This window comes from Felis catus, chromosome A3 (assembly GCF_018350175.1).
Source record: "Felis catus isolate Fca126 chromosome A3, F.catus_Fca126_mat1.0, whole genome shotgun sequence".
NCBI lineage: Eukaryota > Metazoa > Chordata > Mammalia > Carnivora > Felidae > Felis > Felis catus.
The window spans coordinates 113,333,979-113,361,821 of record NC_058370.1 but is presented as its reverse complement, the minus strand read 5'-3'; the positions used below and the strand labels follow the sequence as shown (position 1 = coordinate 113,361,821).

At 41.8% G+C, this 27,843-nt stretch overlaps 1 protein-coding gene across 9 annotated transcripts in view; it reads left to right on the top strand.

Annotated features, from left to right (window-relative positions):
* The window catches only part of LTBP1 (latent transforming growth factor beta binding protein 1), a 402,670-nt gene that overhangs the window by 214,414 nt on the left and 160,413 nt on the right, over nt 1–27,843 (top strand). For all 9 annotated transcript variants that reach the window (XM_023251973.2, XM_023251970.2, XM_023251968.2 and 6 more), the window contains 2 exons: nt 16,893–16,995; nt 22,091–22,162. In XM_023251973.2, coding sequence (XP_023107741.2) covers nt 16,893–16,995; nt 22,091–22,162 — 175 coding nt within the window. The remainder of the gene's footprint in view (nt 1–16,892; nt 16,996–22,090; nt 22,163–27,843) is intronic.

Sequence of the window (27,843 nt, the reverse complement as noted above, 5' to 3'; positions counted from 1 at the left end):
AACATTTCTGTGCTGGTTTTCATCTCTAAGGAGAGGCCAAATTTCAGAAAATACCCCCTCAATTTCTTTTTGCATCACAGGGACATTGAATATGTATACTTTTTCTGTTGTACAGGGTTTCCTTTGTTTTAAGTTGGTTCTCTTAATAGTGACCCAAATTTGAAACTTACTTGGCATTTGAGTGTCTGTTTTACGCAGGTTTTATTTGTTGCCCAGTTGCTGGCAACAAACATTTGCAGTGACCTAATGATGCCAGAAGGTATGAAAAGACCCTGTCTGAGAAGTGTTTAGAATCACGAGGTAGGGCTTGGGGTCCAATGTCCATGCTTGGGTCTGCCTTTGCCTGGTTGGGCAATCATGTGCTGTTTTAAATGTGGGAACATGCCCCTTAATTAGACACAGACGTACAAGACGAGACAAAAAATCCAAATTCTTCAAGACCTTCCTTTTGCACATGCCAAAAGAACAGAAAATTCCGCATATAAACACCTGAGTTAACGAAGAACAGAAATACTGGAAAACCTGAAGTAGGTCTAAACAGAAAAGATATTTTTAGTACAGTGCTTTAGCACAGATAAAGATGCTCAAGCAACACCCAAACCTGCTTGCAACCATAAAATGCCCGTAACAGTTAAAAAAACAAAACAAAACCGTAAGAAACAAACTCTGCGTTTTCGTTTAAATTCTCTAATATGTATTCACTACAAAAAAAAAAAAAATAATCCTTATGTGGATTAAGGAGAGAAGAGAGCAGTACTTGTGAAATCCTGAAATTACTGGAAAAGCCTTTATTTCCTTTCCTTCCTGGTCATACAAATAAGAAGAGCAGGAGCAAAACTGAGTTAAGATGACTTGAGAATTATTTGGGGGTCCTCCTAGAGGTTCTAGAAGTTGTTCCAACAGTTCTCTTTAGACAGGAAAAATGGAAACCGGATGGGCCATTGGAGAAAAAGTTTATATAATTGGAGGTAGGTCTCTTTTGGCAGATAAATTCCATAACATCCTCAGGCTCTAAATCTTAGTCCTAACACACACACACACACACACACACACACACACACACACACACACACACACAATTTTTGAAGGGCCAAACAAATGGACTTGACTTTTGTTTAAAAAAACTTTTTTTAAAGTAACCATCATGGAGAAATTAACAAGAAACTGTGATCTCATCAAAGTGGGAACTCTCCTAATTACATGGCTGAAAGTACTTTTTATCTTTCTTTCTTTTTTTTTTTTTTAATTTATTTATTTCTTTTGAGAGTGAGAGACAGCGCCAGTGGAGAGAGGGGCAGAGACAGTGAGGGAGGGAGGATAAGAATCCCAAGCAGGCTCTGGTTCCATGCTGTCAGCGCAGAGCCCAGTCCCTGGCTCACTCGATCTCACCAACCGTGAGAACATGACCTGAGCCATAATCAAGAGTCAGGCGCTTAACTGACTGAGCCACCCAGGTGCCCCTGAAAGTACTTTTTTTAAAAAGTCTCGGGGCACCTGGGTGGCTCAGTCGGTTAAGCATCCAACTTTGGCCGAGGTCATGTTCGCCCAGTTCGTGAGTTCAAGTTCTGCGTCCGGCTCTGTACTGATAGCTTGGAGCCTAGAACCTCCTTCGGATTCTGTATCTCCCTCTCTATCTCCTCCTCCCCTGTTCATGCTCTGTCTCTCTCTCTCTTGCAAAAATAAATATTAAAAAAAAATTTTTTAAAGGCTCAATTTTCTGTGACAGGACTTTGAAGAAGAATATTTCTTGGTTTCTACCACACAACAGCCAGTGAGAAAGTAGGGAAGCAGATGCTTGGCCTGTCAGTTCCACAAGGCAGAAAAGATACATATGGATAGATACTGATGTGGATTGATACTACAGACAGACTGTAGACTTTGCAAATCTGTTCACAGTGAGGATGAGAATTCAGGGCTCAATTAAAGGAGCTGGGAGAGTATGTTCTGCTTAGAAACCTATTCTTTAATTTCTACAAAGTCCCCTCTGCTGTGGCCTAAGAGCATTGCGAGGATGAGGCCTAAAAGTAGGGTAAAAGACGTGGTTTAGGATATTCTGACAGGGGTGATGCTAGAGTCATTGTGACACTCTTCATATTGGCTATTTCCCTAAACTGAGTCTACAAGCTACATAAATCGATGAGACTTCTAAAGAAGGAATAACTAGGAGCACCTGGTTGGCTCAGTAGGTTGAATGTCTGACTTCAGCTCAGGTCATGATCTCCTGGCTTGTTGAGTTCGAGCCCCATCTCAGGCTCTTGGCTGACAGTGCAGAGCCTGCTTCAGATCCTCTGTCCCCCTGTCTCTCTGCTTCTCTCTCTCTCTCTCTCTCTCTCTCTCTCTCTCTCTCTCTCAAAAAATAAGTAAAACGTTTAAGAAGGAATAACTATAAGACATTTTACCAAAGACGCTTGGCCTGTCACATATCATCCCTTATGTGGGAAGGAGAACTGGGTCAGCATTGGGTACAGGTGTGTATGTGGTCCTCACCCCTTACCCATTTCCCCAGCCACATGCTTTTGGGGGCAGGTCTGTCCCTGGTGAACTTGGCCTTCATCTTCTTGCAGAAGTACTGCGGGGCAGTGAGTGGGAAAGGCAGGGCCAGGGCTACCAGACATCTGCCTTCTCTGTGAGCAGAGAGCCCCAATGGGGTATGCTGATTGCATTTACTGAAGTTTGGCCTCCTTCAGGTGGAATAAACCATTAACACCAGGCACTTCCTATGACATCTGGGTTTTTCTTCAGTGTCCCACTCAAATACTCCTTTGACATAATCTAAGAAATATTTAATTGAGTGTTAGTGAGTCTGGTTGTCTCCAGTGGCTCTAAAATGGCCACCCTTGCCAAACCTTACCTGTGTCAACTGCGGAGGTATCACCGAAGGTGTCACACATGTGTCAGCGATAGGTGCCTGGAGCTCTCCAGTGTTGGCTGGTCTGGTTCCAGCAGCCTTTGCCAGACAGACTTCGTTCAGGGCCTCTCTTCCTTCGAGTTTAAAAGATCAGTAAAGACCCAAAGGGAGAAGGAGCTGTATGTGAAAGAGAATGTCTGCATGTCTCTGGGCTTCTGCCAGTGGCCAGGGAAACTGCTAGCTTTACTTGGGGAATGTGGGACTAAGACATTAGGATAATCAAAATATAGATTCTTAGAACTGAGGTAGGCCACTCGAGAGAATGGATGATGACCTAGACGCATTACCCTTCCTACTGCCTGATACGGGTCTTTACCTAGGCCAATGTCCGCACCTATGCACATCAGCTTTGGCTGTTCCCTCACCCTAATCTCTTTAATAGCCAAGTTTATGCTTTCTTGGTCCTCCTCAAGCACCTCCTCTCAGATGTTTTTCATTTTATTGGCAGTGACAGTGCCTTTATCATGACTGGAAATATCAAATTTCCATGTTTTATGCCTCTAGGGCTCACTCAAATAATACCCCTATTAATAATTAGATTCCTGTTTTTGCTGAGGAACAGGCCTTGAGATTAATTATAGGGCAGTTTGGAGTGGAAGCATGTTATGTCACTTCTGAATTTGGCAAAGTGATATGATTTTGTGGTCATTCCATTTGAAGATGACAATATGCCGGAAGTACTTTTAAGAGCCCAAGGTTTGGAGCTCCTCGGTGGCTCAGTTGGTTAAGTGTCTGACTTTGGTTCAGGTCATGGTCGCACAGTTCATGGGTTTGAGCCCCATGTCAAGCTCTCTGCTGTCAGCAGGGAGCCCACTTCAAATCTTCTGTCCCTCTCTCTCTGCCCCTCCCCCACTTACACTCACTGTCTCTCTCAAAAATAAATAAATTAAAAAGCCCAAGGTTTGAATTGATGTTTGACTTAGGCTCTATACATTACAAAAATGTTTAAAGACTCAGCTGGTATTCTTGGGTCTGTTGTTTCTTGGCCTTGCCAACATGGTCCCTTAGAATTGAGATTTGCTAAAACAAAGTAGAATCATTCTGGTTTACTTAAACACACACACACACACACACACACACACACACACACACGTGCAGAAAAACTGAAATAAACCCCAGTCCTCTGGAATCTGACCCATAAATTTGTGGAGAAAAAGCAACACTGCCCTATGTTGAGAGATGACAATGACTCCATCGCCCTGCCCTGCCCCTTCTCCCACATTGAGGACAGTACAGGTTTCTTTTTCTTTCTCATCCTTCCATTTTCTCTTTCTCCTCTTGTCTTCTTTTGTGAGTCAAAAAATTTACATATCAATGTATCAAATGGAATATTCTTTTCAGTGAGGCCCTTTTATGAGACTGTGCATTTATTCTAGCAATGGCTGTTGGGCCAACAGATTGGAAATTTCCGTTTCGAAGGGATTTTTCAGAACTAGTTAAAGGAGCTGCATGAGAAAATTTGTCTGTGATCTTGTGCAGCTCCCTCATTTGCTATATTCTCAGTGGCTTGAAGGCTTCCAGGGGTCAGTTCAGCCTCCAGAAAGCAAGGATTTGTACCACTGGATATTTGAAGTAGCATGTCTTCAACCCTGAAGAGAATTCTGAAATCCACGCAGAGGAGTTCTAAATATTTTGAACAAAAACAGCAATGCTTTCAAGATGACACTTTGAAGGGGTCTGGTTTAGAATGTGCAGGCCTTAATGGAGCTGTTAAGAAAATGGTTTGAACATTCTGTGGCTTAGGGGCAGGCATCCTGGAAAGATGCTGTGTTTTTATAAAATTGATAGCTGATAGAGAACACTGACATTTATGACCTTACTTGACCTTTAAAATAGGGAAAAGTTGGTATTCTTGTCTCGCATTTACTTATGTGAAGCCTGAGACTCAGAGATGGAGGTGATGTTTCCATGTCCATAATCTTTTTCCGTTTTTGCAAGCTCCCTGTCTCTCTGGCCCTCAGTTTTTTTGTTTTTTGTTTTTTTTGTTTGTTTGTTTTTTTTGTGTGTGTGTGTGTGTGTGTGTGTGTGTTTCATTTTTCAAATAACTGGTTTGCCTGAGAAGACTACCAAGGCCACTTTTAGCCCTGCAGTCCTCTGACTGGTAAGTTTGACATCTTTCTTCTTTTCCATCTTATGTGCCACCAATAGTTACATATGCACAGGGCCTATGGACAGAGCAAACTGCACAAAAATGAGATACGTCAAGACCTACTAGGGACGCTTGGGTGGCTCAGTCGGTTAAGTGTCTGACTCTTGATTTCATCTCAGGTCGTGATCTCACGGTTCATGATTTCAAGCTCCATATTGGGCTCTGAGCTGACAATCCCTGCTTGGGATTCTCTGTCTCTCCCTCTCTGCCCCTCCCCTGCTTGCCCTCTCGTGCTCTCTAAATAAAGATACTTAAAAAAAAAAAAAAGGACCTACAGTGATTTCTCAAATCCAGCCTGTATTGGTACCTCCAAAAAGTCTTCTGAAGTCCTTCACCCACATGTACTGTCTTCTGTCTGAACTGTACTTACTGCATTTGGAATCCAGTCAGACCATTTTGAATTTATCTCAAAATTGTTGATTATGAACCTCTTTTCCCTACAAGGCTATGCTTTTCATGAGGGCAGGGCCCTTTAGGAATTGAGCTCAGTGCTGGCGGCAGAATAGATTGTGCTGTAGTAATAAATTAACATGACAAAAGCTTGCATTTTGCTTGTGCTAGGTGTGTAAGGGGTAAGCCAGGCGCTCTGTGCCATCGCTCTCTGTCAGGCTGATGGGTTTCCACTGTGTTAAGACTGTGCTATCCGGAATATGTGGCCTCTTTAATTCCTATAGCAGGGGGAGACAGGTGCTGCAAGGGACATTGCTTTTCCCACAACCCTTGTTCAGAGAGAGTCACTTGGCCCCGCCTGTCAGGGCTATGGACTCCATCGTGGCCCTCCCAAAACTTATGTTGAAACCTTAATCTCCACTGTGACTATATTTGGAGATAGACTATATTTGGAGATGTGATAGGATTTGTGTCCGTCTAAGAAGTGACCCCTGAGAGCTCACTCTCTCTGCCCTGTGTGGACACAGCAAGATGACAGCATCCTGCAAGCCAGGAAGAAAGACCTCACTAGAGCTGCCGGTGATGGTGCTCTGATCTTGCATTTTAAGCAGAACGGAGAGAAAATGGATGTCTGTTCTTCAAGCCCCCTGGTCTGTGATATTTTGTTACAGTAGTCGGAGCTGACCGATGCAGTTAGGAAGCTGGCACATGCCGGGAAGCTGGGACAAGTGGTTCTTTGGTGAGCAGTGAATGTTCCTGCCACAAGTGGCAGAGTGTGGTCAAGACAGACCTGGTTTCCTGCTCCCGGGGAACTCAAGAAACCTATTAATATGATTTGTGGCGTTCAGTTTTTCTACACTATTTGCAACCAAACCACAGGTAATTATTAGTTTTGAGTTCTGTGTACTTGGATAAAACACAGAAAAACTGAAAGCTTAACCAGATGAGGCACGTGTTGCAATTTACACAGCGGTATGAGGCCTGAAATGTTTTTTGTTCCTTGCAGTATCTCTACATAGAAAAAAAAAAAAAAAAAAAAAAAGAAAAGAAAAGAAACTGAAAAGCACCGGAGCTTAATATAGAAAATTTCCTTCAGTACAGTTGTAGAAATAAGCATTGGGGAAAGAAGCCTTTATGTTCATCATTTTGGGAGTGATCCAGTTGCCATAGTAATAACAACCCTGCCTGTATGCCCATCTTGATTTCCTCCTGAGCATGAGTCTGTCTTTTTAGTCACATCCTCGGTAATGGAACTTTGAATAAATTTCATGTTCTCACCATCTAATGCTAGGATTTATGATGTGATTTGTGTTGTTTTGCTGTAAGGACAGGGTAACGGGAATTATGATGTCAGAATATAATCATGACAATACTTATTCTTTTTACGGTGTAAAAATAGCAACACACATATATCACAACTGATGAAATGCTTATTAAATCATTGTAGAGATGGAGAAAATAGCCCAAATTTAATTGTTTCTTTAGAAAAGATGTCAAGTAGAATCGTAAGTTTCATGCTTAAGAATCTTTTTTCCCCTTTGTATGTTACTTTTTAAAACCATTTTTGCCTTAGCGTAACTTTTAAAATATCGTTTCATAAACTAAAGTAGTTGTCTGGAATTCCTTGAAGCCTATGGTTTGGCTTCAGCGGGCTTTAAACAAATACACTGTCAGAAATCAACGTGGATACGTTTCCAGCAGTTAATGCCCTAGTCATAGTAGATATTTTGTAAAATCAATAGCCTGAAATATCAGAGGATTATGGTTGTATCAGATACCCCAAATGCCTAACATTGTTTTAATTACTCTAATAAAAGAAAGCTGGGTGGATTAAAAAAAAAAGCAAAAAAAAACCTTGCTTATAAAGAATGTTCTGCTCAAGCCAAAGCAAATTTTTTACAAGTTCTTTAAAAAATCTGGAAGTATTTAAGCGCTTTCCTCTTCTTATGAGACAATGCCTGTTACCCCGCCAGTGCTGTGTCGTACAATATTCCCCTTTATGACAACAGGCCTTAGGACAAGTTGATCAAATATGTTGCTCTAGTTGCATTAATGATAGGCTTAGATATTTGGACCCTCTTTCTTACTGGCGCATAGAAATAAACATATTTAATGTTCTAGTGCATGGACATTGAAGAGCTCTCCTGAGGTTTTCCAGTTTAGTTTGGAGCCATGGTTGGCCCAGAGGCCATAAGAACACCTTTTTAGTCAGAAGATGGACAGAAGTCACTTTGCCGGAGTGGAGATATGTTTATATCATAGTGAAAAGATTGATGATAGGAATAAAGAGCTGTGATAGAAGTTTGGATTCATCCACCCCATTGTGTGTACTTGGAACTTTTCCCATAAGGGACCTCATTCTGGTTCTTATGAAAAGAAGTCCAAGATTTCCAAAAAAGGGATTCCCACTCTTCAACCAGATATAGAGTACTGAGGGTATAGCTTCTGTTTGCCAGAAAACCTCAGTTTGTACCAGAATGTTGGGATAAATTTTTCTGGGTCTGGGTGGGAGTGAACGTGTCAAATGCATGCTTGGAGTAATTTATGGGACACCCATGCCGTGTAGGTTGATCAATCACAATGTGACCTTACAATGGGTCCCAGCTCAGGATAGGCAAAATTTGCATTTCCATGACCATCTTGAATAATTTCTGATAGTTTGCCTATTTGATAATCATATATGATTCATTATAATTAATCTAGAAAGTGGCTGTTGAAAAGCCATGACTGTTTTCAGGAAGATAGAGCTGCTTTTTCGTGAGCACTGATTAGCAGAAAAGGGGTGAGCTGGGAGGGTAGGGTCAAGAAGAGGAGGCCCATCCTAGTATCACTGATCACACTGATCTAGGTCAGGGTGTGATGCTAGGCCTAGGAAGTCTGCATCATCATGGAATGTACTGTATCAGTCCGGCAGGCAGGAGACATTTAAGGAACCTTGCCCTTCATAGGATTTCCCTGACACAGGAAACCATTCCACTTACAACCTCCGGTTATCTTCTACCCCTGCACTGGAGCCTTTATAAAATCATAGAATTTAGGCACATCAATGAATATTAGTAATTAGTCTGTACTTAAAACTTTATTGATGAGAAAGCTAAAGTCTAGAGAAGTGAATTAGTTGCTTCACATCTCGTATCTCTGGTTGGTGAGGACTGAAACTGAGCCTTTCTGGTTGCTACTCCAGTGTTCTTTCTACTATTCCATCCTGGCTTAGCCCATCGCTTGTGGTCCCAGGGTGTTCACAAGGAACCATTGCTATCTGTGTAAGTAGGCTCAGGCTGCCATAGCAAAATACCATAGTCTGGGTAGCTTAAGGTATCCAAACTTACTTTCTGCAGTTTGGGAGATAGGAAATCTGAGATCAAGGTGCTCACAGATTAAGTTCCTGGTGGAGCTCTTTTCCTGTTTTCAGACACCCACTTTCTTGACGTGCTCACGTGACAGAGAGAGAGAGAGAGAGAGCGCGAGAGTGTGTGTGTCCCCATCAGTCAGTCAGTGGTTTATGCTGTGGTCTTTATTCCCTTCCTTGTAAGTACACTAATCCCACCCGGGAGCCACACTCTTATGACTTCATCTAAACCTAATTACTTCCCAAAGGCCCTGCTCTCTGTACCATCACGTTCGAGGTCAACGCTTCAACATAGGGATTTGGGGGATGAGGCACACATTCCGTCTGTAACACTAGCTTAGTGTGAAAAGACAGCTGTATTTCCTGGGACCTGTCTTAGTGAGTTCCACATTCTGCAGGGTTTTATGATTAAGCCATGGCTGCTCGTGGTCAAGAGGTGCAGAGTAGGCTCTGTTATTTTTGCTTCGTGGACTTGGTCTTCTTACCAAGACGTGGTGGGTGACCAAAAAGATCTGGATGTCCCCAAAGTGAAATTTGCTGCTTGAACATTGATATTAACTGGTTGAATTATTGTCATTCAGTGACATCATGTTGTGTTTCTCGAGGAGAATTAAAATGAAATCCACATGATTACACATCTTTCCACTAATTTCCATTAATTCTCTGAGCACTTTTCACTAGCCTGCGCACTTTTGTGAAAACCTGAACATTTTTAGGAAAACATAATACCTTCTTTTTCTTTTCATATTTCTTAAAAATTTTGAAAAGTGTTTATTTATTTTTGGGAGAGAGAGAGAGAGACAGACAGACAGACAGACAGACAGAGTATGAGCAGAGGAAGAGCAGAGAAAGAAGGAGACACAGAATCTCAGGCTCCAGGCCTGAGCTGTCAGCACAGACCCCAATGTGGAACTCAAACCCATGGACCACGAGATTATGACCTGAGCCGAAGTCAGACGCTTAACTGACGCTACCCAGGTGCCCCTCTTTTCATATTTTTATATCTAAATTACTTCATGTATCCTTTCTTGACAAATTGAATCTGGCATGTGGGATACTGAATAATTGTTGGGTTACTTAGTCCTTTGTTAAATAAACCCAAGTTTCTAGGTGAGGGGCCTGGACAAAAGGGTCTAATATTGATTGTGAGCCTGGTACATGCTGGCTATCTGACTGTCTTATATATATTGTCTCAGTCCTCTTGAGAGCTCTCTGGAAATGGGCATTTTTAGTTACGTTTTATAGAGTTTGAATGTTTTGCCCATAGTAAAAGACATGGTTAATTGGTAAAGTGAGGACCTGTCTTGGTCCAACATCAGAAGATATGCTCTTACCATTTACTCAGTTATGGGTCATCTTTATTACACTACTTCTCATTTGGTCCACAGGGAAGGTGATTGTGTGGAAAGATCAGTTTCACATTCAGATAGCCCTAATTCTAATGGACGTGGAGATGCCTGGGTATTTGCTTTGTGGTCAGACATCTTTTGTTGGGGATAGCATTTGTTGGGGAGAGATCTTGTTCTGTGCTTAACTTAAAACCTCCCTTTTAGCAGTGTGGAGGTTCCTCAGAAAATTAAAAATAGACCTACCCTATGACCCAGCAATAGCACTGCTAGGAATTTATCCAAGGGATACAGGAGTGCTGATGCATAGGGGCACTTGTACCCCAATGTTTATAGCAGCACTCTCAACAATAGCCAAATTATGGAAAGAGCCTAAATGTCCATCAACTGATGAATAGATAAAGAAATTGTGGTTTATATACACAATGGAATACTACGTGGCAATGAGAAAGAATGAAATATGGCCTTTTGTAGCAACATGGATGGAACTGGAGAGTGTGATGCTAAGTGAAATAAGCCATAGAGAGAAAGACAGATACCATATGGTTTCACTCTTATGTGGATCCTAAGAAACTTAACAGAAACCCATGGGGGAAGGGAAGGAAAAAAAAAAAAGAGGTTAGAGTGGGAGAGAGCCAAAACATAAGAGACTTAAAAACTGAGAACAAACTGAGGGTTGATGGGGGGTGGGAGGGAGGGGAGGGTGGGTGATGGGTATTGAGGAGGGCACCTTTTGGGATGAGCACTGGGGTTGTATGGAAACCAATTTGACAATAAATTTCATATATTAAAAAAAACAAACAAAACCTCCCTTCTACTCTTTCTTTGAGGAGTAGTATAGCTAATGGGCTTTTAATAATTAGCCAATTTTGGGCTTTTTGGTCCTCTGATAACTGTTCATGTTGACCTTAAATGTAATTTCTTCATTTTTTTCCCCCATAAATGATATACTCTTTGCTGTTAATTCTGTTTTACTCTTGAGAGGAAGTATCAGATGTGGAAAACTGTACTTTCATAAAAACAATCTTTTCCCCCTCTTTTTCTTCCTCTTTATCAATATTTCTGTGTTTGCCATTACTTCAAAGATGCCAAATATTTCAGTGGACACCATCCAAAACATTTTGCTTTGGGAAAATGAACTATGCTGTTTCCTTTTCCCTCTCTCCTGATTAATTTTGGTATCTAACTACAAATGAAATCCCCGATTTGGAAAACTCTCCATGGCTTAGCTCTACCTCATTCTCTGACTTTCCCCACCCACTGTCTCTGTTCCTTCGTCCTTGGCCTGCCTTCCTCTGCCCTTCGCCTCCCACCCACCTGTGCCTGGGTCCTCTCCCAGTTGGTGGTCAGTCTTGGGCTTAGCCAGCGCTGTTCCATCTCTTTGGAATCTGGCTCTCCAGTCCAGCCGTTGAGTCACCGCCTGTTTGAGCCCTGCCCAACACAGCCCTGCAGCACTCTTGCAGGAGCTGCAGTGAGTCAGCCTTCTCTGTTCTTTCATGTTTTACTTCAGTGAATCTTAAAAATCTGCATTACTTTAACTTTTTAAGTTCTGTTTGTGTCTTTGGCTCCAGTGCCTTTTTCTCTTTGAGGAAACGTTCTTTGTTTAAACTCAGTACTTTATGCATCAGTGTGCAATGGTTCCTGATAACAAAGTAAAATGAGTTCTATAGATGTAATAGGGATAATTCTTAAGAGTATTTTGATATTACTGTTTTTAAATGTCTTAAAATTTTTTTAAGTTTATTTTGAGAGAGCGAGCAAGCACAAGTCGGGGAGGGGCGAGAGAGAGGGGAGAGAAAGAATCCCAAGCAGGTTCTGCACTGTCAACAAGGAGCCCGATGCAGGGCTCAGACTCACGAACCTTGAGATCATGACCTGAGTCAAAACCAAGAGTCAGATGCTGAACTGACTGAGCCACCCAGGTGCCCCTTAAATGTCCTTCTTTAATAGGAAGGCTAAGTAGTGGCCGTGACATGGTGGCCATCTTTGTGGAGTGGCCCTTTTACTACTGAAATATCTGAACGCCTTTAACAAATTTATGATAAGAGGCTAACACATGGCCAGCATTTGAACATTTTATGGGTTGTACTCACACGAGACTCAGCTGAGAGGGCAGATGGGGATCCAGCCTATGCTCTGTTTACTGAGCGCTGTGTCCTGAGGCAGAACACATCTTAACGGTCACATTTTTCTAATCCCCATAGGGGGGCAGAAGGGATAGGGCGGCCCTTTTTGGACATGCATTGTTTGATCTCACCACAGTCCTTTGTAGTTGGGATTATTGTCCCACTGTCCCATTACCAGCCCAGAGAGGCTGGACAATCTGGTGGACGTCTCTACTCACAAGAGAGTAGGAATTTAGATCCAGGTTTACTGACTACAGCCCAGCACTCTCTTCTTTTACTCCCTACTGGACCTTCCTTCCCCAGAACCTGGCACAACACAGCCAACACTCTTAGAACGAGGATATTATAGGTACTAGTAATTTTAACATAGGAAAATGAGATCTTATGAAACCACACTCCAATATTTATCATAATCTCTTTAAATTATTGTTCATCTCTAGAACATTTCCAGTGGTGAGTTTTTAGGTGACAAAAATTATGGGCCTTGGTTGCCAAATGCTAAGTTTTGAACTGTCATTCCTGCTCATATATTTATAGGGGGATGTAAAAAAATGCAATCACAGCTTAACTTTGAGTGTCAGGAAAGCGCCACGGTAGTACCTCAAAACTGAGTTGAAGTCAGAAGTGTTCTCAACTAGGTCAAGATTTTAAAAAGTACCTGATCCCACAATCTGTTTATTCTTAGCAACTAATTTAAAAATTAAAGGTTTTTGCACCATTGCTTGCAATAATTTTGTGTTGTAAAAGTTAAAACATGGGTGTTCATGGAATAATCGTAACGATTCTTGCATAGCTTTACTTTCTCGGACGTTCTGGTAACACAGGAAGGTAGGAAAGGTCAGTGAATTATTTTCTTGCACTCACTCTTCTAAGTACCATGGTCAGTGCACTGGTGAAGTGGGGCTGGTAGTAGGTCTGTTTGTTCTTCTCTTTTCTGTCTAGTTTGCATAAGTCTCGTAGAAGGAAGCTCTGCCTGCGGTGAGCGTCTCTGGAGCTACTGATATGAGGAAGGAGGTGAGACAGAAGAGATGGTTAGGAGTGCACCCACCCAGACACACTCCTGAGGTAGACATGAAGTCCTCCAGGTTGGCTTTAGTGTCTAGTAATTTGTATTTCCTAAATCACGTCATATGACCTGTCAGTATGTATCGAACACAGAACCCTCGCCCTGGCAGAAACCATTGGAGCCATCTGCTTTGAATCCTGGGCATTCCTGGCAGATGATCCTCTAGCTTCTGCTCCCAGTGAAGATGTCAGCGTCTTCTGTTGTTGAGGAGCATTTGCTGTTGAAAAGGTTTCCTCCTGAATGACCTAAGTCCTCTCTTTAGTCCTACTAATACCTTCATCATGCAGCTAGCCTTCTTTAACATATCTGTACTGTGCCATCACGGTCAGACATAGTCTTACTCTCCTTTCTTCACTGGATGCCCACAGGACCTGGTTGCCAGACCCGGCATCATTCTACTTGCTGCTCTAGGTGGGTCGTGCATTTGCTGATTGCTGGCATGGACGTGTGGACTTCTGTGTCCCCCCAGTGTGCAACCTGAGGTGGTGAGCTTTTTGAGGAGCTGCAGCTCGATGCTCATTTGACAGGATAGATTTTTCTTTCTGGCTTGAAATGGCTAAATATTGGTTGTAAATTTTTTAGCACGTTTCTTCTGGATTCCTCACACATAAGATACGCCTTGAAATGAGAGACAGGCTTTCTCTGAAAATGTGGTGAGTGAGTCACATAGGAGAAATTCCATTTGTGTTTTTCACTTGTAAAAATCACCTCAGTCTGGGCATGAAAACGCAGTTCGGCAGAGCCAGTCATGGGTCCTTGGGATGGTGTCTCACGAAGAAGCAGAGTCTACCACTCTGAGAGAAGAACATTCTGAATGCAAACCTCATCCTATTCTACGTAATTCTCTCCAATGTGACCTTCACTGTGGAGGAGAGAGCATCCTCTTCCTCCTTCTTTTCCTCTAGGCGCTTCCTCCATCCAAATAAGACCTCACAGTGTTGGGTAGTCTCCTGTGTGAGAGCCTTGCCTGTGGCCTCAAAGGTCTCTCAGGCCTTGTTTCTGGCTCACGTTGAAGCCTCTTCATAATTAACTACCTCAAGAGGCATGTGTGAGACTTTGTGCCTTGCTGTAAGCCTGACTTCATCCCTTGCAGCCTGTTATTATCCTGTGTAGACCCAATTTTGAGAGGAACACACGGTTTTGTGGTACCACCTACACCGTCATTTATTTAATCGATTTGGATGGTTTGTGCTGCTTTTGGCTGTGGACCTGCAAAAACAAAGCCATGGGATAAAGCAGCCCGAATCCTGTAATGAAAACCTCGTACCTTTTCTGAAGCCTGTTAGAGAGAAAGAGAGGAGAGAGAGAGAGAGGGAATTTATTTTTACCCTACCAAATAAAACATTCTAGGAATCTGAGGTGAAAATTGGATTTTAACTGCTGCTAAAATTTTGCGCATATAAAATCAGCAAGTGCTGAAAGTTCTGCCTGATTAAAGGGAAGAGCCTGGAGAGTCTGGTGCAAGAATGATCCATATCCGAAGCACACTGGTGTCTCACATAAACCTCTTTGATAAAACTGGAAATAAACATTTCTGGATGTAAGCTTCCTGTGACTGAGCTGAAGGAGTCTGGAAACTACCCGAATCCAGCCATGGTTGCTTCTCTTCTGTCATGTTCTCCTTTGTTGGAGTGTTCACTCCACACCCCCCCCGCCCTCCTTTCCCCCCCTTCCCCCCCCCCCCCCCCCCGCTGCCATCTCCCTGCCCTTCCCTCACCCCAACCCCCATCATTGACTGCTGTTGAGAGCACATAACATCCTGTTGAAATCCCTAAAAAACCACAAAAGCCTGAGGACTTGAACACTATCATTCCCTGTGCCAGGCCTTCCCTGGTTTGGTTTTACAATTCGAACAGGTAGTCACTTAGAGCCTCGGGCAGAATGCTATCTGCCTGGACCCAGAAGTCTGCTGAGTGGATGGTGTCTGCGACCCGCTGCCCTTCTGAGGGCCGCCACCTGCCCGGACGTTCTTGTCACCATGTTGTGCTCAACCAGCCTGGGTGCAACTGCTAACTTTTCTTGGTCTGCAGCGAGCCACTGCTTGGTGGCCTGTAGCTAGGTTGTTTGATAGTTCCTTAGATTGCTTGCACCTTCCATCCCTCAGAAGTGATCGCGCATGGGCACTGTGTACTGGGGTATAAAGAGACATAATATACATCTGTGTTTAATTCACAAGCATAGCGGAGGCAGTGGAGCCATGTGGGATGTGCTGTGGGGTACGGAGAGAGGAGGCGCTCGCTGAAACTGAGGAGACTGGATGCTTCATGGTGCCGGTTCTTCAGAGCTGTGGGTCACGGTAAAGGTTCTCCAGCCAAAGGGAAAAGGATGGCTATAGGGTATATGCCAAGGAAAGGAAACTGCTCTTGGAAAGACATTTGTTCAGAAAATAAACAATCTTTTAGGGTGTCTGAAGGCTAGATGTGGGGAGGTACAGGGGGACACAGAGAAAGTCGTATGCTCTGAGGCACCGTAGGGAGGACCCTTGTGTACCATCCCAGGGAGTTTGCAGTCTTCAGACTGTGGGAGTCATTGAGGGGTTTGAATCAGTAGAGTGATGTCATCAGATTCGTTTTCGGAAAAATGACACTGGAACCCGTCGGGAGGACTTTTTAGAGGTTGAGGCAGAGGAAGGCAGAGTAACTTCTCAGATGCGGGGTCTGGGCTTAGCCTACAGAGTATCGGTGGAGAGCCAGGTTGCCCTTCTTGCCTGAGTGGCCTCAGAATGGGTACAGAGAGTAGGATCTGTTTGCCTTGGCCCTTCCTGACCCCACTGGGTTGGTCTGACTTCCAACCCTTGCCTCTCAGGCTCTTCAGACATCGTGTGATTAACCAGGAGATGAGATGCGTCTTTATATTTGACAACTCTAGCCCTGCTCTTCTACCTACTGTCCTTGCTGAAAGCTGCCAGCACCTTCCTTGCTTGGCTGACCTCCCTGGGTCAGACCACTTGGCTGTCTGGAGCTTTCATCTCTGCCAAAGCTGATCTGGCACAGCCAGTGATCATTTCTTGTACTGTCCTTTCCTGCCAAGGCTTGGTATTATAGGAAGCCCCGAAGACTCTTGTAGATGGGACCTGTGCCATATTTTCCGCGTTTGCACACATGCCATACCCTCAGAGCTCTGCTTCCCAATGATCCACACCAGAGGTTCCAACAGACAGTTAAACTAAATTTTAAAAGTTTATGTTGAACTTGTGAGTTGAGGCTCTTCTCAAAGGAAAATCAAGCGGGGGGTGGGGGTGGGGGTGGGGGAGGTAGCATTGGAAGTAGGCATTTTATAAAGTGCTCTGAGCAGTGACAGATTCTCGTAAGACTCTAAAATGCCAAGAAGCTCATAGAAATATGCTTGTTCATTAGTGTTGTATGGATTCTGTTCTGGTGTTTTGGTTCAAAGTTTGAGTTTTTTGTGTTTTTTTTTTTTTTCTTTTCTTTTCCCCTCTCTAATTGTGTCAATAAGAAGGGAACTGTTTTATAATGTGACGGTGAAGCACAGCAGTGTTCTAGAGCTGGGACATCCTGCACTCAATTAACCTTCGAATTTCACATCTCATCACTGCAGTGTGGCAAGGCGCTCCCTGGCCTTTCGAAGCAGGAGGATTGCTGTGGAACTGTGGGTACCTCGTGGGGCTTTAACAAATGCCAGAAATGCCCCAAGAAGCCGTGTAAGTGACGTTTCATTATTCCTTTGAAGGTTAATGTAGCGTATCGCTTTCCTTACGATAACTGTTCATTGGTGAGACAGCCTTCGACTTTCAAAGAACTCTTAGAGAATTCTAGAACATAGTGCTGCAATTTGCACGTCCAGAAACCTTGCTGCTGGTCCACGAAAGCTTTACTGTCAATTCTGTGTTGTAAAAAGCAGGTATCAGTTGCCTTCTCCAGTTTGATCACTTATTTCTAAAAAAGCATTTTAAGAGAGCAGTAAGCTAAACGAGGTTCTTTTTCCTCAGGCAAAGAGAAAAGAAGCTGTCTTTAAAATTCATAAGTGTTTCGGGGCGCGTGGGTGGCTCAGTCGGTTAAGCGGCCGACTTCAGCTCAGGTCATGATCTCGCAGTCCATGAGTTTGAGCCCCGCGTCGGGCTCTGTGCTGACAGCTCAGAGCCTGGAGCCTGTTTCAGATTCTGTGTCTCCTGCTCTGTAACCCTCCCCTGTTCATGCTCTGTCTCTGTCTCAAAAATAAATAAACGTTAAAAAAAATTAAAATTTGTAAGTGTTTCAAAAACTGACAAAAAGTTAATGAAGCTGCTGTTCCTTAGGTTAAATTCCTTAAGTGAAATTTTTATCAAAACTTTTATCAATAGCCACAACAGCCATTTGGTATACCATAAATGTTCAGATTTCACTGAAAAAAGGCTAAAATGGAGAAATGGTTGGTTGCTGATCTGGACAAGACAGGTCTACAGTCTCTAGAACATAGTACTTTCCCTGCCTTTTCTTAGTCACCACTTTTATACCATCACAGTTCTCTGTGACATGAATCTACACTGATACCCCGTTTTCTGGTTAGTCTATAAATCGTAGTTTTTAGAACCTGTTGATTTGAATAAATCCAGGTTTATGTCCCTCTGTTACTTTTTTCCCAATTATGCCAGTATTTTTAGTTAAAAAAATTTTTTTTAATGTGTATTTAGTTTTGAGAGAGAGAGAGAGAGAGAGAGAGAGAGAGAGAGAGCGCGCGTGCGCACGCGCAGGGGAGGGACAGAGAGAAAGGGAGACCCAGAATCCGAAGCAGGCTCCAGGCTCCAAGCTGTTAGCACAGAGCCCGACACAGGGCTCAAACTCATGAATGGTGAGATCATGACCTGACCGGAGTCAGATGTTTAACCAACTGAGCCACCCAGGTGCCCCTATTTTTAGTTTTTGAACGTAGCATTAACTTTGGCTGATTTCTAATAGAGATTTTTTTTTGAAAGACAGAAGTAACTTGTTTTTTGTAATACACTTAACTCATCACATTTTCCCCAAGAAAGCAAGTGATATTTTTCCTCCATTATCTTCCTTTGCCTGCTGTAACTGAAGATTTTTTATAGTAGGTTTTTACACTTCATGTTGCAAGAAATTTCTCATTTGCTTCAATTGGATAATTTTTATTTACTCTTCTTAAGTTGATTTGATATTCTCATCTGCCTTTCACACCTATGTTCAGTCTAGAATCTGTCATCTTGGAATCACTGCTCTACAGGTGTGACTTATGTACTATTTGTTCTATGATCATTATAATTGGTTACAAATAATTGTCTCATTGTCTCTCATTTGGACCTCCTTGTCTCTCTAACTTACCTGTTCTCTAAATCTTTTGATGCCTAAACTTTTGTTTATTTCATTGATACTGCTTCTGTTTTCTTTTCTTTTGGAGGACTAACTTGTGAAAACACCCACTAAAGTTTCCAGTAAATAATGAATTCTTTATTTAGGGAATGAATCAAATAAATGAGACCTTCATTACTAAGAATGTCCCCTGTGGACTTTCTATGCTGATTTGATAATGATTGGTAATGTGGATTTCCAGCAAGTGGGCTGAGTGTGATAGTTCCTCCTCACTGAAAGATCCATGTGCCAAAATGATTCTGGCAACGTGACCAAAGGGATATCCAGGAGAGATATGGTATGATTTAAAAGAGCATGGAGTTTGGAGCTAGGTAGACTTGAGTTTGATTCCCAGCTTGAGTTGTTTGCTGTTGTCTTATGAGGCAAGTGTCTATATCTAAAATGTTGAAAAAAGATTACTTTTTTTTAGATGTTTACTTTTGAGGGGGTGGGGGGGGAGAGGGAGACAGAGGGAGAGAACACAAGCAGGGGAGGAGCAGAGAGAGATTGAGAGAAAGAGACATGACACAGAATCCCAAGCAGGCTCCATGCTGTCAGCACAGAGCCCAATGCAGGCTCAAACTCATTAATTGTGAGATTGGACCTGAGCTGAAATCAAGAGTCAGACGATTAACTGACCAAGCCACCAAGGCGCCCCAACTTTTTATTTTTTTTCATGGCCTTTCCCTCACGTACTGTGTAAGTTTGTCTGTGGGAACATTGTGAAGGGGGCGGTGTGTTTCCCACCTCTAAGTCTAAGGACTTTAGAAAGAGAAGTTCAGTTCTTACAGCTTCATTCTGGGGCCAAGTTCATGTTCTGTCATACTTGTTGCATCTTCTCTCTTATCTTATGCCTTTTTCTGATCTCTCCGTCTCTCTGTGTCTTTGGCTTAACTGCTTCTCTTTCCTCCATTTTTCCCAGCCCCAAAGTTGCAAGATAGGGACAGAAGTTAGGGGTACAGAGAATCTTCCATTCTTGTTGTTTTTTTAATCCCTGACTTCTACTCCTGACTTTGTGTTGTTTTTACTTACAGTTGTGTTATCTGAGCATAAATTCCCTGCTTTAAATGGTCTTGTTAACTCTCCATTTTAGTGTTAGTAATAATTTAAGCTAAATGTGAAAGTACAAAGTAGCTATCACTTCTTACTAAATGCTGATGAAAATAAATTCATAGGTTGGCTCATGTAATGTATAAAATTGAAGAGATTGATTTCATTTCAGGAAGGGCAATGTGGATTATGACTGAAGTAAACCATTAACATCTTGACATTTACTTTGTGCTGTCCTAAGTGACTCACTCCCAAGAAACACACTCAGGGTCACATTCTTCCTGTGTCATTTAAAAACTTTCCTTTCCTTGGTTGGTACTACTCTCTAAATCATATTCATTTTAGAAGGCAGCAGACTTTCCTTGGCTTTATATGCTATGGTTTTGTGTTCCATGCTTTCCCCCCACCTTTTTTTTTTCACTTTAAAGTAGTTCAAACTTCAGTTTTCAAATGACTTTTGTTTAATGTTTGAAGTTTTTGTTTAGCCGCATACAGAAAGACCTTTCATTGTTGTTTAGTTTTTACTGCAAAAACTTAATTTTAAATCTGTAAACGATTTCATTAAATACCCTGTAATCTATTAAAAATGTACTTAGCATGAACAAGTCACTTGTCCTTTAGAAGTTTTTAGAAGAAAATTTAGAATCTGAAACATCGAATCCTAAGCTGAGGGAGACCTGAAGAGATCATCTGGTCTGGCTCTCTGCCTTGAGGTTGATGACTGTGGAAACTTTTAAAACAAGATACCATCTCTTTCGCCTTTGAACAGTTCACAGACAGAGATCCCAGAATCTGTGTAGGCAGCCAGGGTCTTCATTCTGTGGGGCAAGACTAGCTGTGTGGCCAAGGAGCTTGAATTGGGGTGATTCCCCACGTGCCAATTTCTGCCCTCCTATAACTCGCTATTCCAAGACTGCTCACCGTAACCTTTTCCTAGCTTTTAGAAAGATCTGAAGAGATGGGACATATGACAAAGAAAGGAAGTGAAGGAGGAGAGAGGAACACCACTCGTACATATTCACCCTGTTCCATTAGTGGTGAGAATAAACAGCATGTGTTAGGGGCAAAGTAATTTTATTTTCCAAAAGAAAATTTCCTTTTTATTTTGAATTTTCCCTCTTTACTCTTTGTTCAGGTCTTTATAGTGTTCTAACCATCCATCCTGTTTTGATTATTGCCCTTTATCTGTTGTTCATGATCGTAATGAAAGACTACCTTATGGCAGGAAATAATGGCATCTGTCATCTTGTGAGTGGTTTTTGTCAGGCACTGTGGTAGGCATCTGTATAAATTATGTCTAAAATCACAGCGACCCAGACCTGCTCAGTAGATGGGAATACTCCCATTGTACAGAATCACCATTTGAATCCCAGAAAGCTTGTCTCCCAAAGTTGCAGAGCTATGGATAGCCAGAGCCATGATTTGAACTTAGGTCTGCTTGGTCCCTGAGCTTATGCTGTATCCATATGCCAGGAAATCATTTTGGCCTCACTTAAGAGCATCAGTTTCAGTGACTAGGTTTGTTGATAATTTGGTAATTGCAACATTATATTGCTGGTGAAATTTCTGGGCGATGAACCATACCACTGATCACAGAGGCCTTTCTCATCTTCTAGCTTCCTCTCATCATTTCCTGTTCTTCTCAGGTTCATAGTAGGAAGAATCACTCATTACCAAGATATGTGAGCCAGTATTTAGGCGAGCATATTATTTATTGTTGAAACTGGGACACTTTTGGGAGTGGAGTGCTGTTATTAATGCACTTTGCTAGTACAACTGGCATAAGCCAGGACTGTTCCAGACGGACTAGGATGTATGTTTACCCTACTTATAAGAAAATTCAAATGCCTGGAGCAAATTACTGGGCAGGGAGAGAGTCTTTGTAATATAAATGATCACTAAGTGGTAGAACATATTAAACCTTCTTATGATTTTTTTTTTAATTTTTTTTTTAACATGTATTTATTTTGGGACAGGGAGAGACAGCATGAACGAGGGAGGGTCACAAAGAGAGGGAGACAAAGAATCTGAAACAGGCTTCAGGCTCTGAGCTGTCAGCACAGAGCCTGATGCGGGGCTCGAACTCACGGACCACGAGATCATGACCTGAGCCTAAGTCAGATGCCCAACTGACTGAGCCAACCAGGCTCCCCTCTTATGATTCTTTTGATTAACGTTATCAAGGTTTGCTGACAACTACTTGGGACTATATACATTGCAAAATAAGTGGTATATTTATAAGTGAGTATAATGTAAAAGAAACTGATATACATTGAATTGGGTATCTTAGAAATGAATAATACAGACCACTGATGACTTCCGTGGATTAGGTTATCACAACAGGCACTTTAGGACTGTAAGAATTTAAGCGTGTAACAACGCATTCTTTCTTCCTTACAGCGTATCATGGATATAACCAAATGATGGAATGTCTGCAAGGTTATAAGCGGGTCAACAACACCTTTTGTCAAGGTAAGTTTAACTGAGTTCATTGGTGTGGATTTCTGTTGCTTTGGCTGTTTAGGAATCTTAAGTTATTTGACCACAATTTTCTCATTAGCCCCATATGAGAAAGTCACAACAATGAACTACCTCTCGCTCACTCAATTTATCTATAATTTATTTATAGTGTATGGTTGCTAGAATTAATAGCATTTAAACGTCATGGAACTTTTTCCCCCCTATGTTAATTTGTGATGAAACCCACAGGAGATTGGATTATATTACAGAGCACCGTATGGTCTCCATGCTGGTCACTCCCTTTCCATGCGTGGGTGCATGTGCATGCATATGAGTATGCATGTGTACCTAGCAGTGTGCCTTCCTTGCTGACACAGGATTGGGTAGTAGAGTTCCTTTATTTCCCTCTCATCAGAATATTGCTAGCCACCTCAAAGTATTTAAGTATTAAATGACAGGGTGCATACACATTTCTTAGGCAATAGGTAAAGCTCTGTAGCCCAGTGTCTGTACTTTACAGACCAGGACATTCAAGCCCAGACTGGTGTAGTGACTTTCCTGAGGCTAAATAGAGCTGGGGTTGTAACTCAGGTTTACGAGTACCTAGTTTAGTACCCACATATGATATCAAATTTTGTTTCATTTACTCTGTGGTTTGTCCAATTAATGCTCCTAATTTCCCCTTAAATGTCTGGGTAAAGGAGTTATTAGTAACTTGGAAATGTGCGTATATTAAAATGGAGAAAGAGCCTCCATTAGTGAACCAAAATCCACATTAAGAACACAGCACATGTTTTCCAACTTGTTTTCTGCGGCTCTGTATCCTTGACCAGTATGTGTTTATATATGACAGGGTAGATTAAGGTAATGTTACAAAGTCTAGATTAATTCCTATTAAAAGGGTTATGTCAGTGGACTGTCTTAATTACCTGAGAATTTTCTCAGGTTGTTCCATATTGCATCTATCTAACTTTTATGATCTGTAGAGCTCTAGCAAGAAAAGAATTTTCTTTTGAAATGTACATAGGTGTACCATGCATTTTAAAAAAGTGTTGCCTTAAAATATGGTAATCCTGCTGAAAGTTAGATTTAACTGCTCAGGGAGAGGGCACCCAAGACACTGTGTAAGAAACATCTTAGTAACGTGGGAATAATGGATTAATCAATATTACGTAGGAATCAGTAGAATTTAAGATATCCTTAAGAGATTGTATTAAATGGGGGCGCCTGGGTGGCGCAGTCGGTTAAGCGTCCAACTTCAGCCAGGTCACGATCTCGCGGTCCGGGAGTTCGAGCCCCGCGTCAGGCTCTGGGCTGATGGCTCAGAGCCTGGAGCCTGTTTCCGATTCTGTGTCTCCCTTTCTCTCTGCCCCTCCCCCGTTCATGCTCTGTCTCTCTCTGTCCCAAAAATAAATAAACGTTGAAAAAAAAAAATTAAAAAAAAAAAAAAAGAGATTGTATTAAATGGATGGAAGATTGAAATGGATGGAAGAATGAAGATGTTGAATGAACAGATGGCTAAATATATATTCTACAGCATAAATGAAGTGATTGCTTCACAGATTTGGATGAAAATCTATATGACAAGCCCTAGCCCATTTTTAGAATGCATTAGTAGAAGCAGAATGAGCAGGGCTTTGGAAGTAACAATCTTGTCCTCTGCTAGTCAGAGTGAATTTGGGGTTTGGGTGTTTGGTATTAATTGTCTTTTGGCTAATAAAGTCAACAGAGCTCATGAGGGGCCTGGAATCCTGAAGGTGTTTAGCCCTGGAGAAGAGCAGACTACAGAGAAATAGAATGGCTGCCTCATAAACATGCCTTTAAATGTTGGATCCACTGTCCTACAAAACAAGTCTTTGATTTTTATTTTTTTTAAGTTTATTTATTTATTTTGAGAGAGAGTGAGAGAATGTGAGTGGGGGAGGAGCAGAGAGAGAGGGAGGGAAGGAGAATCCCAAGCAGGCTCCGCACTGTCCGTGCAGAGCCTGATGCGGGGCTTGAACTCATGAACTGTGAGATCATGACCTGAGCCAAAATCAAGAGTTGGATGCTTGACCAACTCAGCCACCCAGGCATCGCAAAATAAGTCTTTATGAGTTGCTTCAAAAACCAGTCAATAATAGAATGGAGTTAAAAGGAGGCATATTGACCACTCAGAGCAAACTTTCTGTGGAACAGCATTCCCCAACACTGTACTGAAATGCCTTTGGAAGTAGTGAGCTTCCTGCATTGGGCATAATTCAGTAGACCCTTAAAAACAACTGGCCACGGGGTGCTCCAGGGAATTTCTGTCCTGCACAGTCCATGAGGTTGGGAGACTTTGTAGGTACATTCCAGGTGTCTGATGACTCTGTTGCCTGGGATAGATGCTATGGATGAGAAGAAAGAAATGACAGCTGGGTCTGTCATACACGTTTTAGTGCCTGGATAGGAAGTTTCCTGAAGTGTACCCTGTGTTGAGGTGTGTCTGCCTCCTCTCAGAAGGAGGCGGATCCTTGTTTATCCTTCCACGTTGCAAACCTGCTATAACTAATTATCAGAGATGCTCCAGAATGTCGGGTGCTCCTAATTTCCTGATGTCAAATTATGAAGAATGTGCATGTTTTTGTGGGGTAAGAAGGGGTGGGGTGGGCTTTAGACATTATTAATCCCAATTGAAACCAAGACACAGAGTAGAGTAAGTCACTTTACCAAGATCGCACAGAGAATGAGAGGCTCAGCCAGGATTAAACTCCCAAACCACCTCTATTTCTGTGTGCAACATGGCCTCCTTTACTGATTTTATATGTATCTAAGGTATAACTAATGTAGATACCAGCTCTTTAGAACTAGCCGTGCTGTTAGAAGGTACGCCATCTGTTGTGAGGAGTATTAGAAGGTAATGCAATCAATATTAATAAGATTTATTGTAATAAGAAAGGATGGTTATCCAACATATTCCTTCTTCTAGCTGGTTCAAGGTTCTAACAGTGTTTGTACAAATACCACGATGGAAGTAGAAGTAAACATCGGCCACATATCTTAGCAAAAGAGAATGAAGGATCCTTTAAATAATTGCTTGATTTTTGTTGTTATTTTTGTATTTATCTCTTCTGGTATGAATGGTATGGAGTGACCTTTTGCAAGTTTTGTTCACACTGAGCACAGGAAATGGTTCCATCTCGTTCTTTGCCCTGACAGTCAGTAACACCAAATCCTGGCTTACGTTTGTCTCAGGAGGATATTTGCAAAACAGTGTCAGACTTTTTGGCAGGGAATCTGGAGTGAAGTATCACAGAAAATTCTATTTCATGGTGCCTCAAAAAGGCACCGCTAAATTATACTGCAGAGAAGATTGACTCATAAAATAATATGATTTCATTCATCATAATCTATTAAAATTACTTTTGAGAGAAGGGCTTAATTTCACTCCCTTTGTGACACTATTGGTCAGTAAAATGAAATAGAACTTTCTCACATTACATATGTACACTCCTTTTTCCTAGAGCTCGAAGCTTTAGATTTTGTTATCCCAGAGTTTTTCAAAAGGAGCCCATTAACCGCTAATTACTTGTGCGTTCCACATTGTTCTTAGAGTTTAATGTCTTCTCAGTTTACAAAGCACATTTAAAATTAAAGTGATTAATAACTAGAATTACATTATTTCCTTCACCTAGGCGAACTAATGTCCTGAAACAACGTTTAGTAATGTGGGCTCAGTAACAAAGAACCAACTGTGCACAAGTTAATTTGAGGAGCTTTGAAATAATTGCCCTCCAAGTTGGGTTTTTTTCTCCTCTCTAGCGGTGCTGCGATTATCTTTTCAAAGGAATGATTTATTGCACACACACACATGGAGCTCTCAAACCTGCCCTCACTACCCTTAACATTATGGAATTGTTATAATTTGCTTCATTTATCATAACAAACAATACAAGCATATTTCCTGGTAGATCTAGAACAACATTTGTCATTTGATTATTATGCTAAGGTTTGATGTAGAGCTAGAATTAAATGGAATAATACCCCATGAATATGGTAATAGGAGCGCCTGCTTTCATACTCCTTGACTCTGGAGCTCACTTCTTCCCTGCATTTTGAGTATTCTCACTTGCCCATAACTTTGTCATGAGATAAATGAGCTCTTAAAAATTAGGCGTAAATCCAATAAAATGCAATTTGGTTCTGAAGTCACTTGGGGAGCAATCTATTTAGTGAAGTCTTTTGTGAAAAGCAAATACCTCTTTGGATACACAGAAATCATTCATTTCATGAGCTGTAGGTATGAAATCAACCTAGTATTATTCTATACATTTTGTTTTAGCATGTGCTGAGCAGTGCTGTGGGCCACGCCACAATATGTAAGTGAGAGATGTCTGCACTTTCATAATCCAGTGTATGTATATTCCTTTTTCATAGATAATCTCAAACATTAACGAATATTCAGTGATCCACAAACATTAATTGGCAGGGTTCCCCTAAGCTACAGACTGAGGAGAGGCCTGGTGAATAAGGCATCCCTCTGGACCTTGGACTCAGTGTAATTAAGTCAGTTGGAAATCAGCAGGACACAGTTGGCTTTGTTCACTCTCCCAGCTAGCTAAATTTTAGCTGACTCGAGATGAGCCCATTACAGCAGCTATGGCAGAGCTGTCCACGTAACTTTCCACCTCAATTTTTTTTACACCAGTTATTCTGCTTCAATAAAATAGATTTACAAAACAGATAAGATAGGGCATCATTGTATCCATTAGCATGGACAGTCCCAAGTGTGGGATTCCTTTAAGGTGGTGCCCCAAAGTGCATTTGAAACCACAGTTTGTTTGGAACATAGAAAAGATAATGGACTTTTTTTTTTTTCTTCAGGGGCATATTTCTGTGATTAAATGAAACTCACAATCTTAATACTGTGTATCAGTAAGCCATACTTGGGGGATTTGGGGTTATGAAGAGCTTGGCTGGGCAATAGCATCTATTTCAGACACCTTAATGAATACAAAATACTGTGACTGTATTATGGTAAGGATATAGAAGAAGGCTGGTCTTTGAGTACTTTGGGAAAACTAGAAAGTGCAGGTGAGACCCTCAAGAAAACGTTTTTGGTTGTAGAAAACGTGGTCTCTGGCATAGTGCTGGGTAACAGAATGAGTCACCGTTTTATAGTTATTTTCAAAGGTATAGTTAATGGACATCGAAGTTTTTTTTTTAATCCAGTTAATAGTTAAATGAATGTACTGGCATTTTATCAGGTTTTTCATTCAGCATTGTTTCTTGTATCCTGTGCTTGTTTTGTGGGCTCATGAGTTTTTTGTTTTGTTTTGTTTTTGTTTTTGAGGTAGGTTTGCCAGATTAGATACAGGATAGCCAGTTAAATTTGAATCTCAGATAAATAGCAAATAATTTGGTTGGAACAGATATACTAACAATTACTTGTTTGTCTAAAGTCCAAATTTAATTGTGTGTCCTGTATTTTTTTTTTACTTTTTTTTTTTAACGTTTATTTATTTTTGAGACAGAGAGAGACAGAGCATGAACGGGGGAGGGTCAGAGAGAGGGAGACACAGAATCTGAAACAGGCTCCAGGCTCTGAGCCGTCAGCACAGAGCCCGATGCGGGGCTCGAACCCACAGACTGCGAGATCATGACCTGAGCTGAAGTCGGCTGCCCAACCGACTGAGCCACCCAGGCGCCCCATGTGTCCTGTATTTTTATTT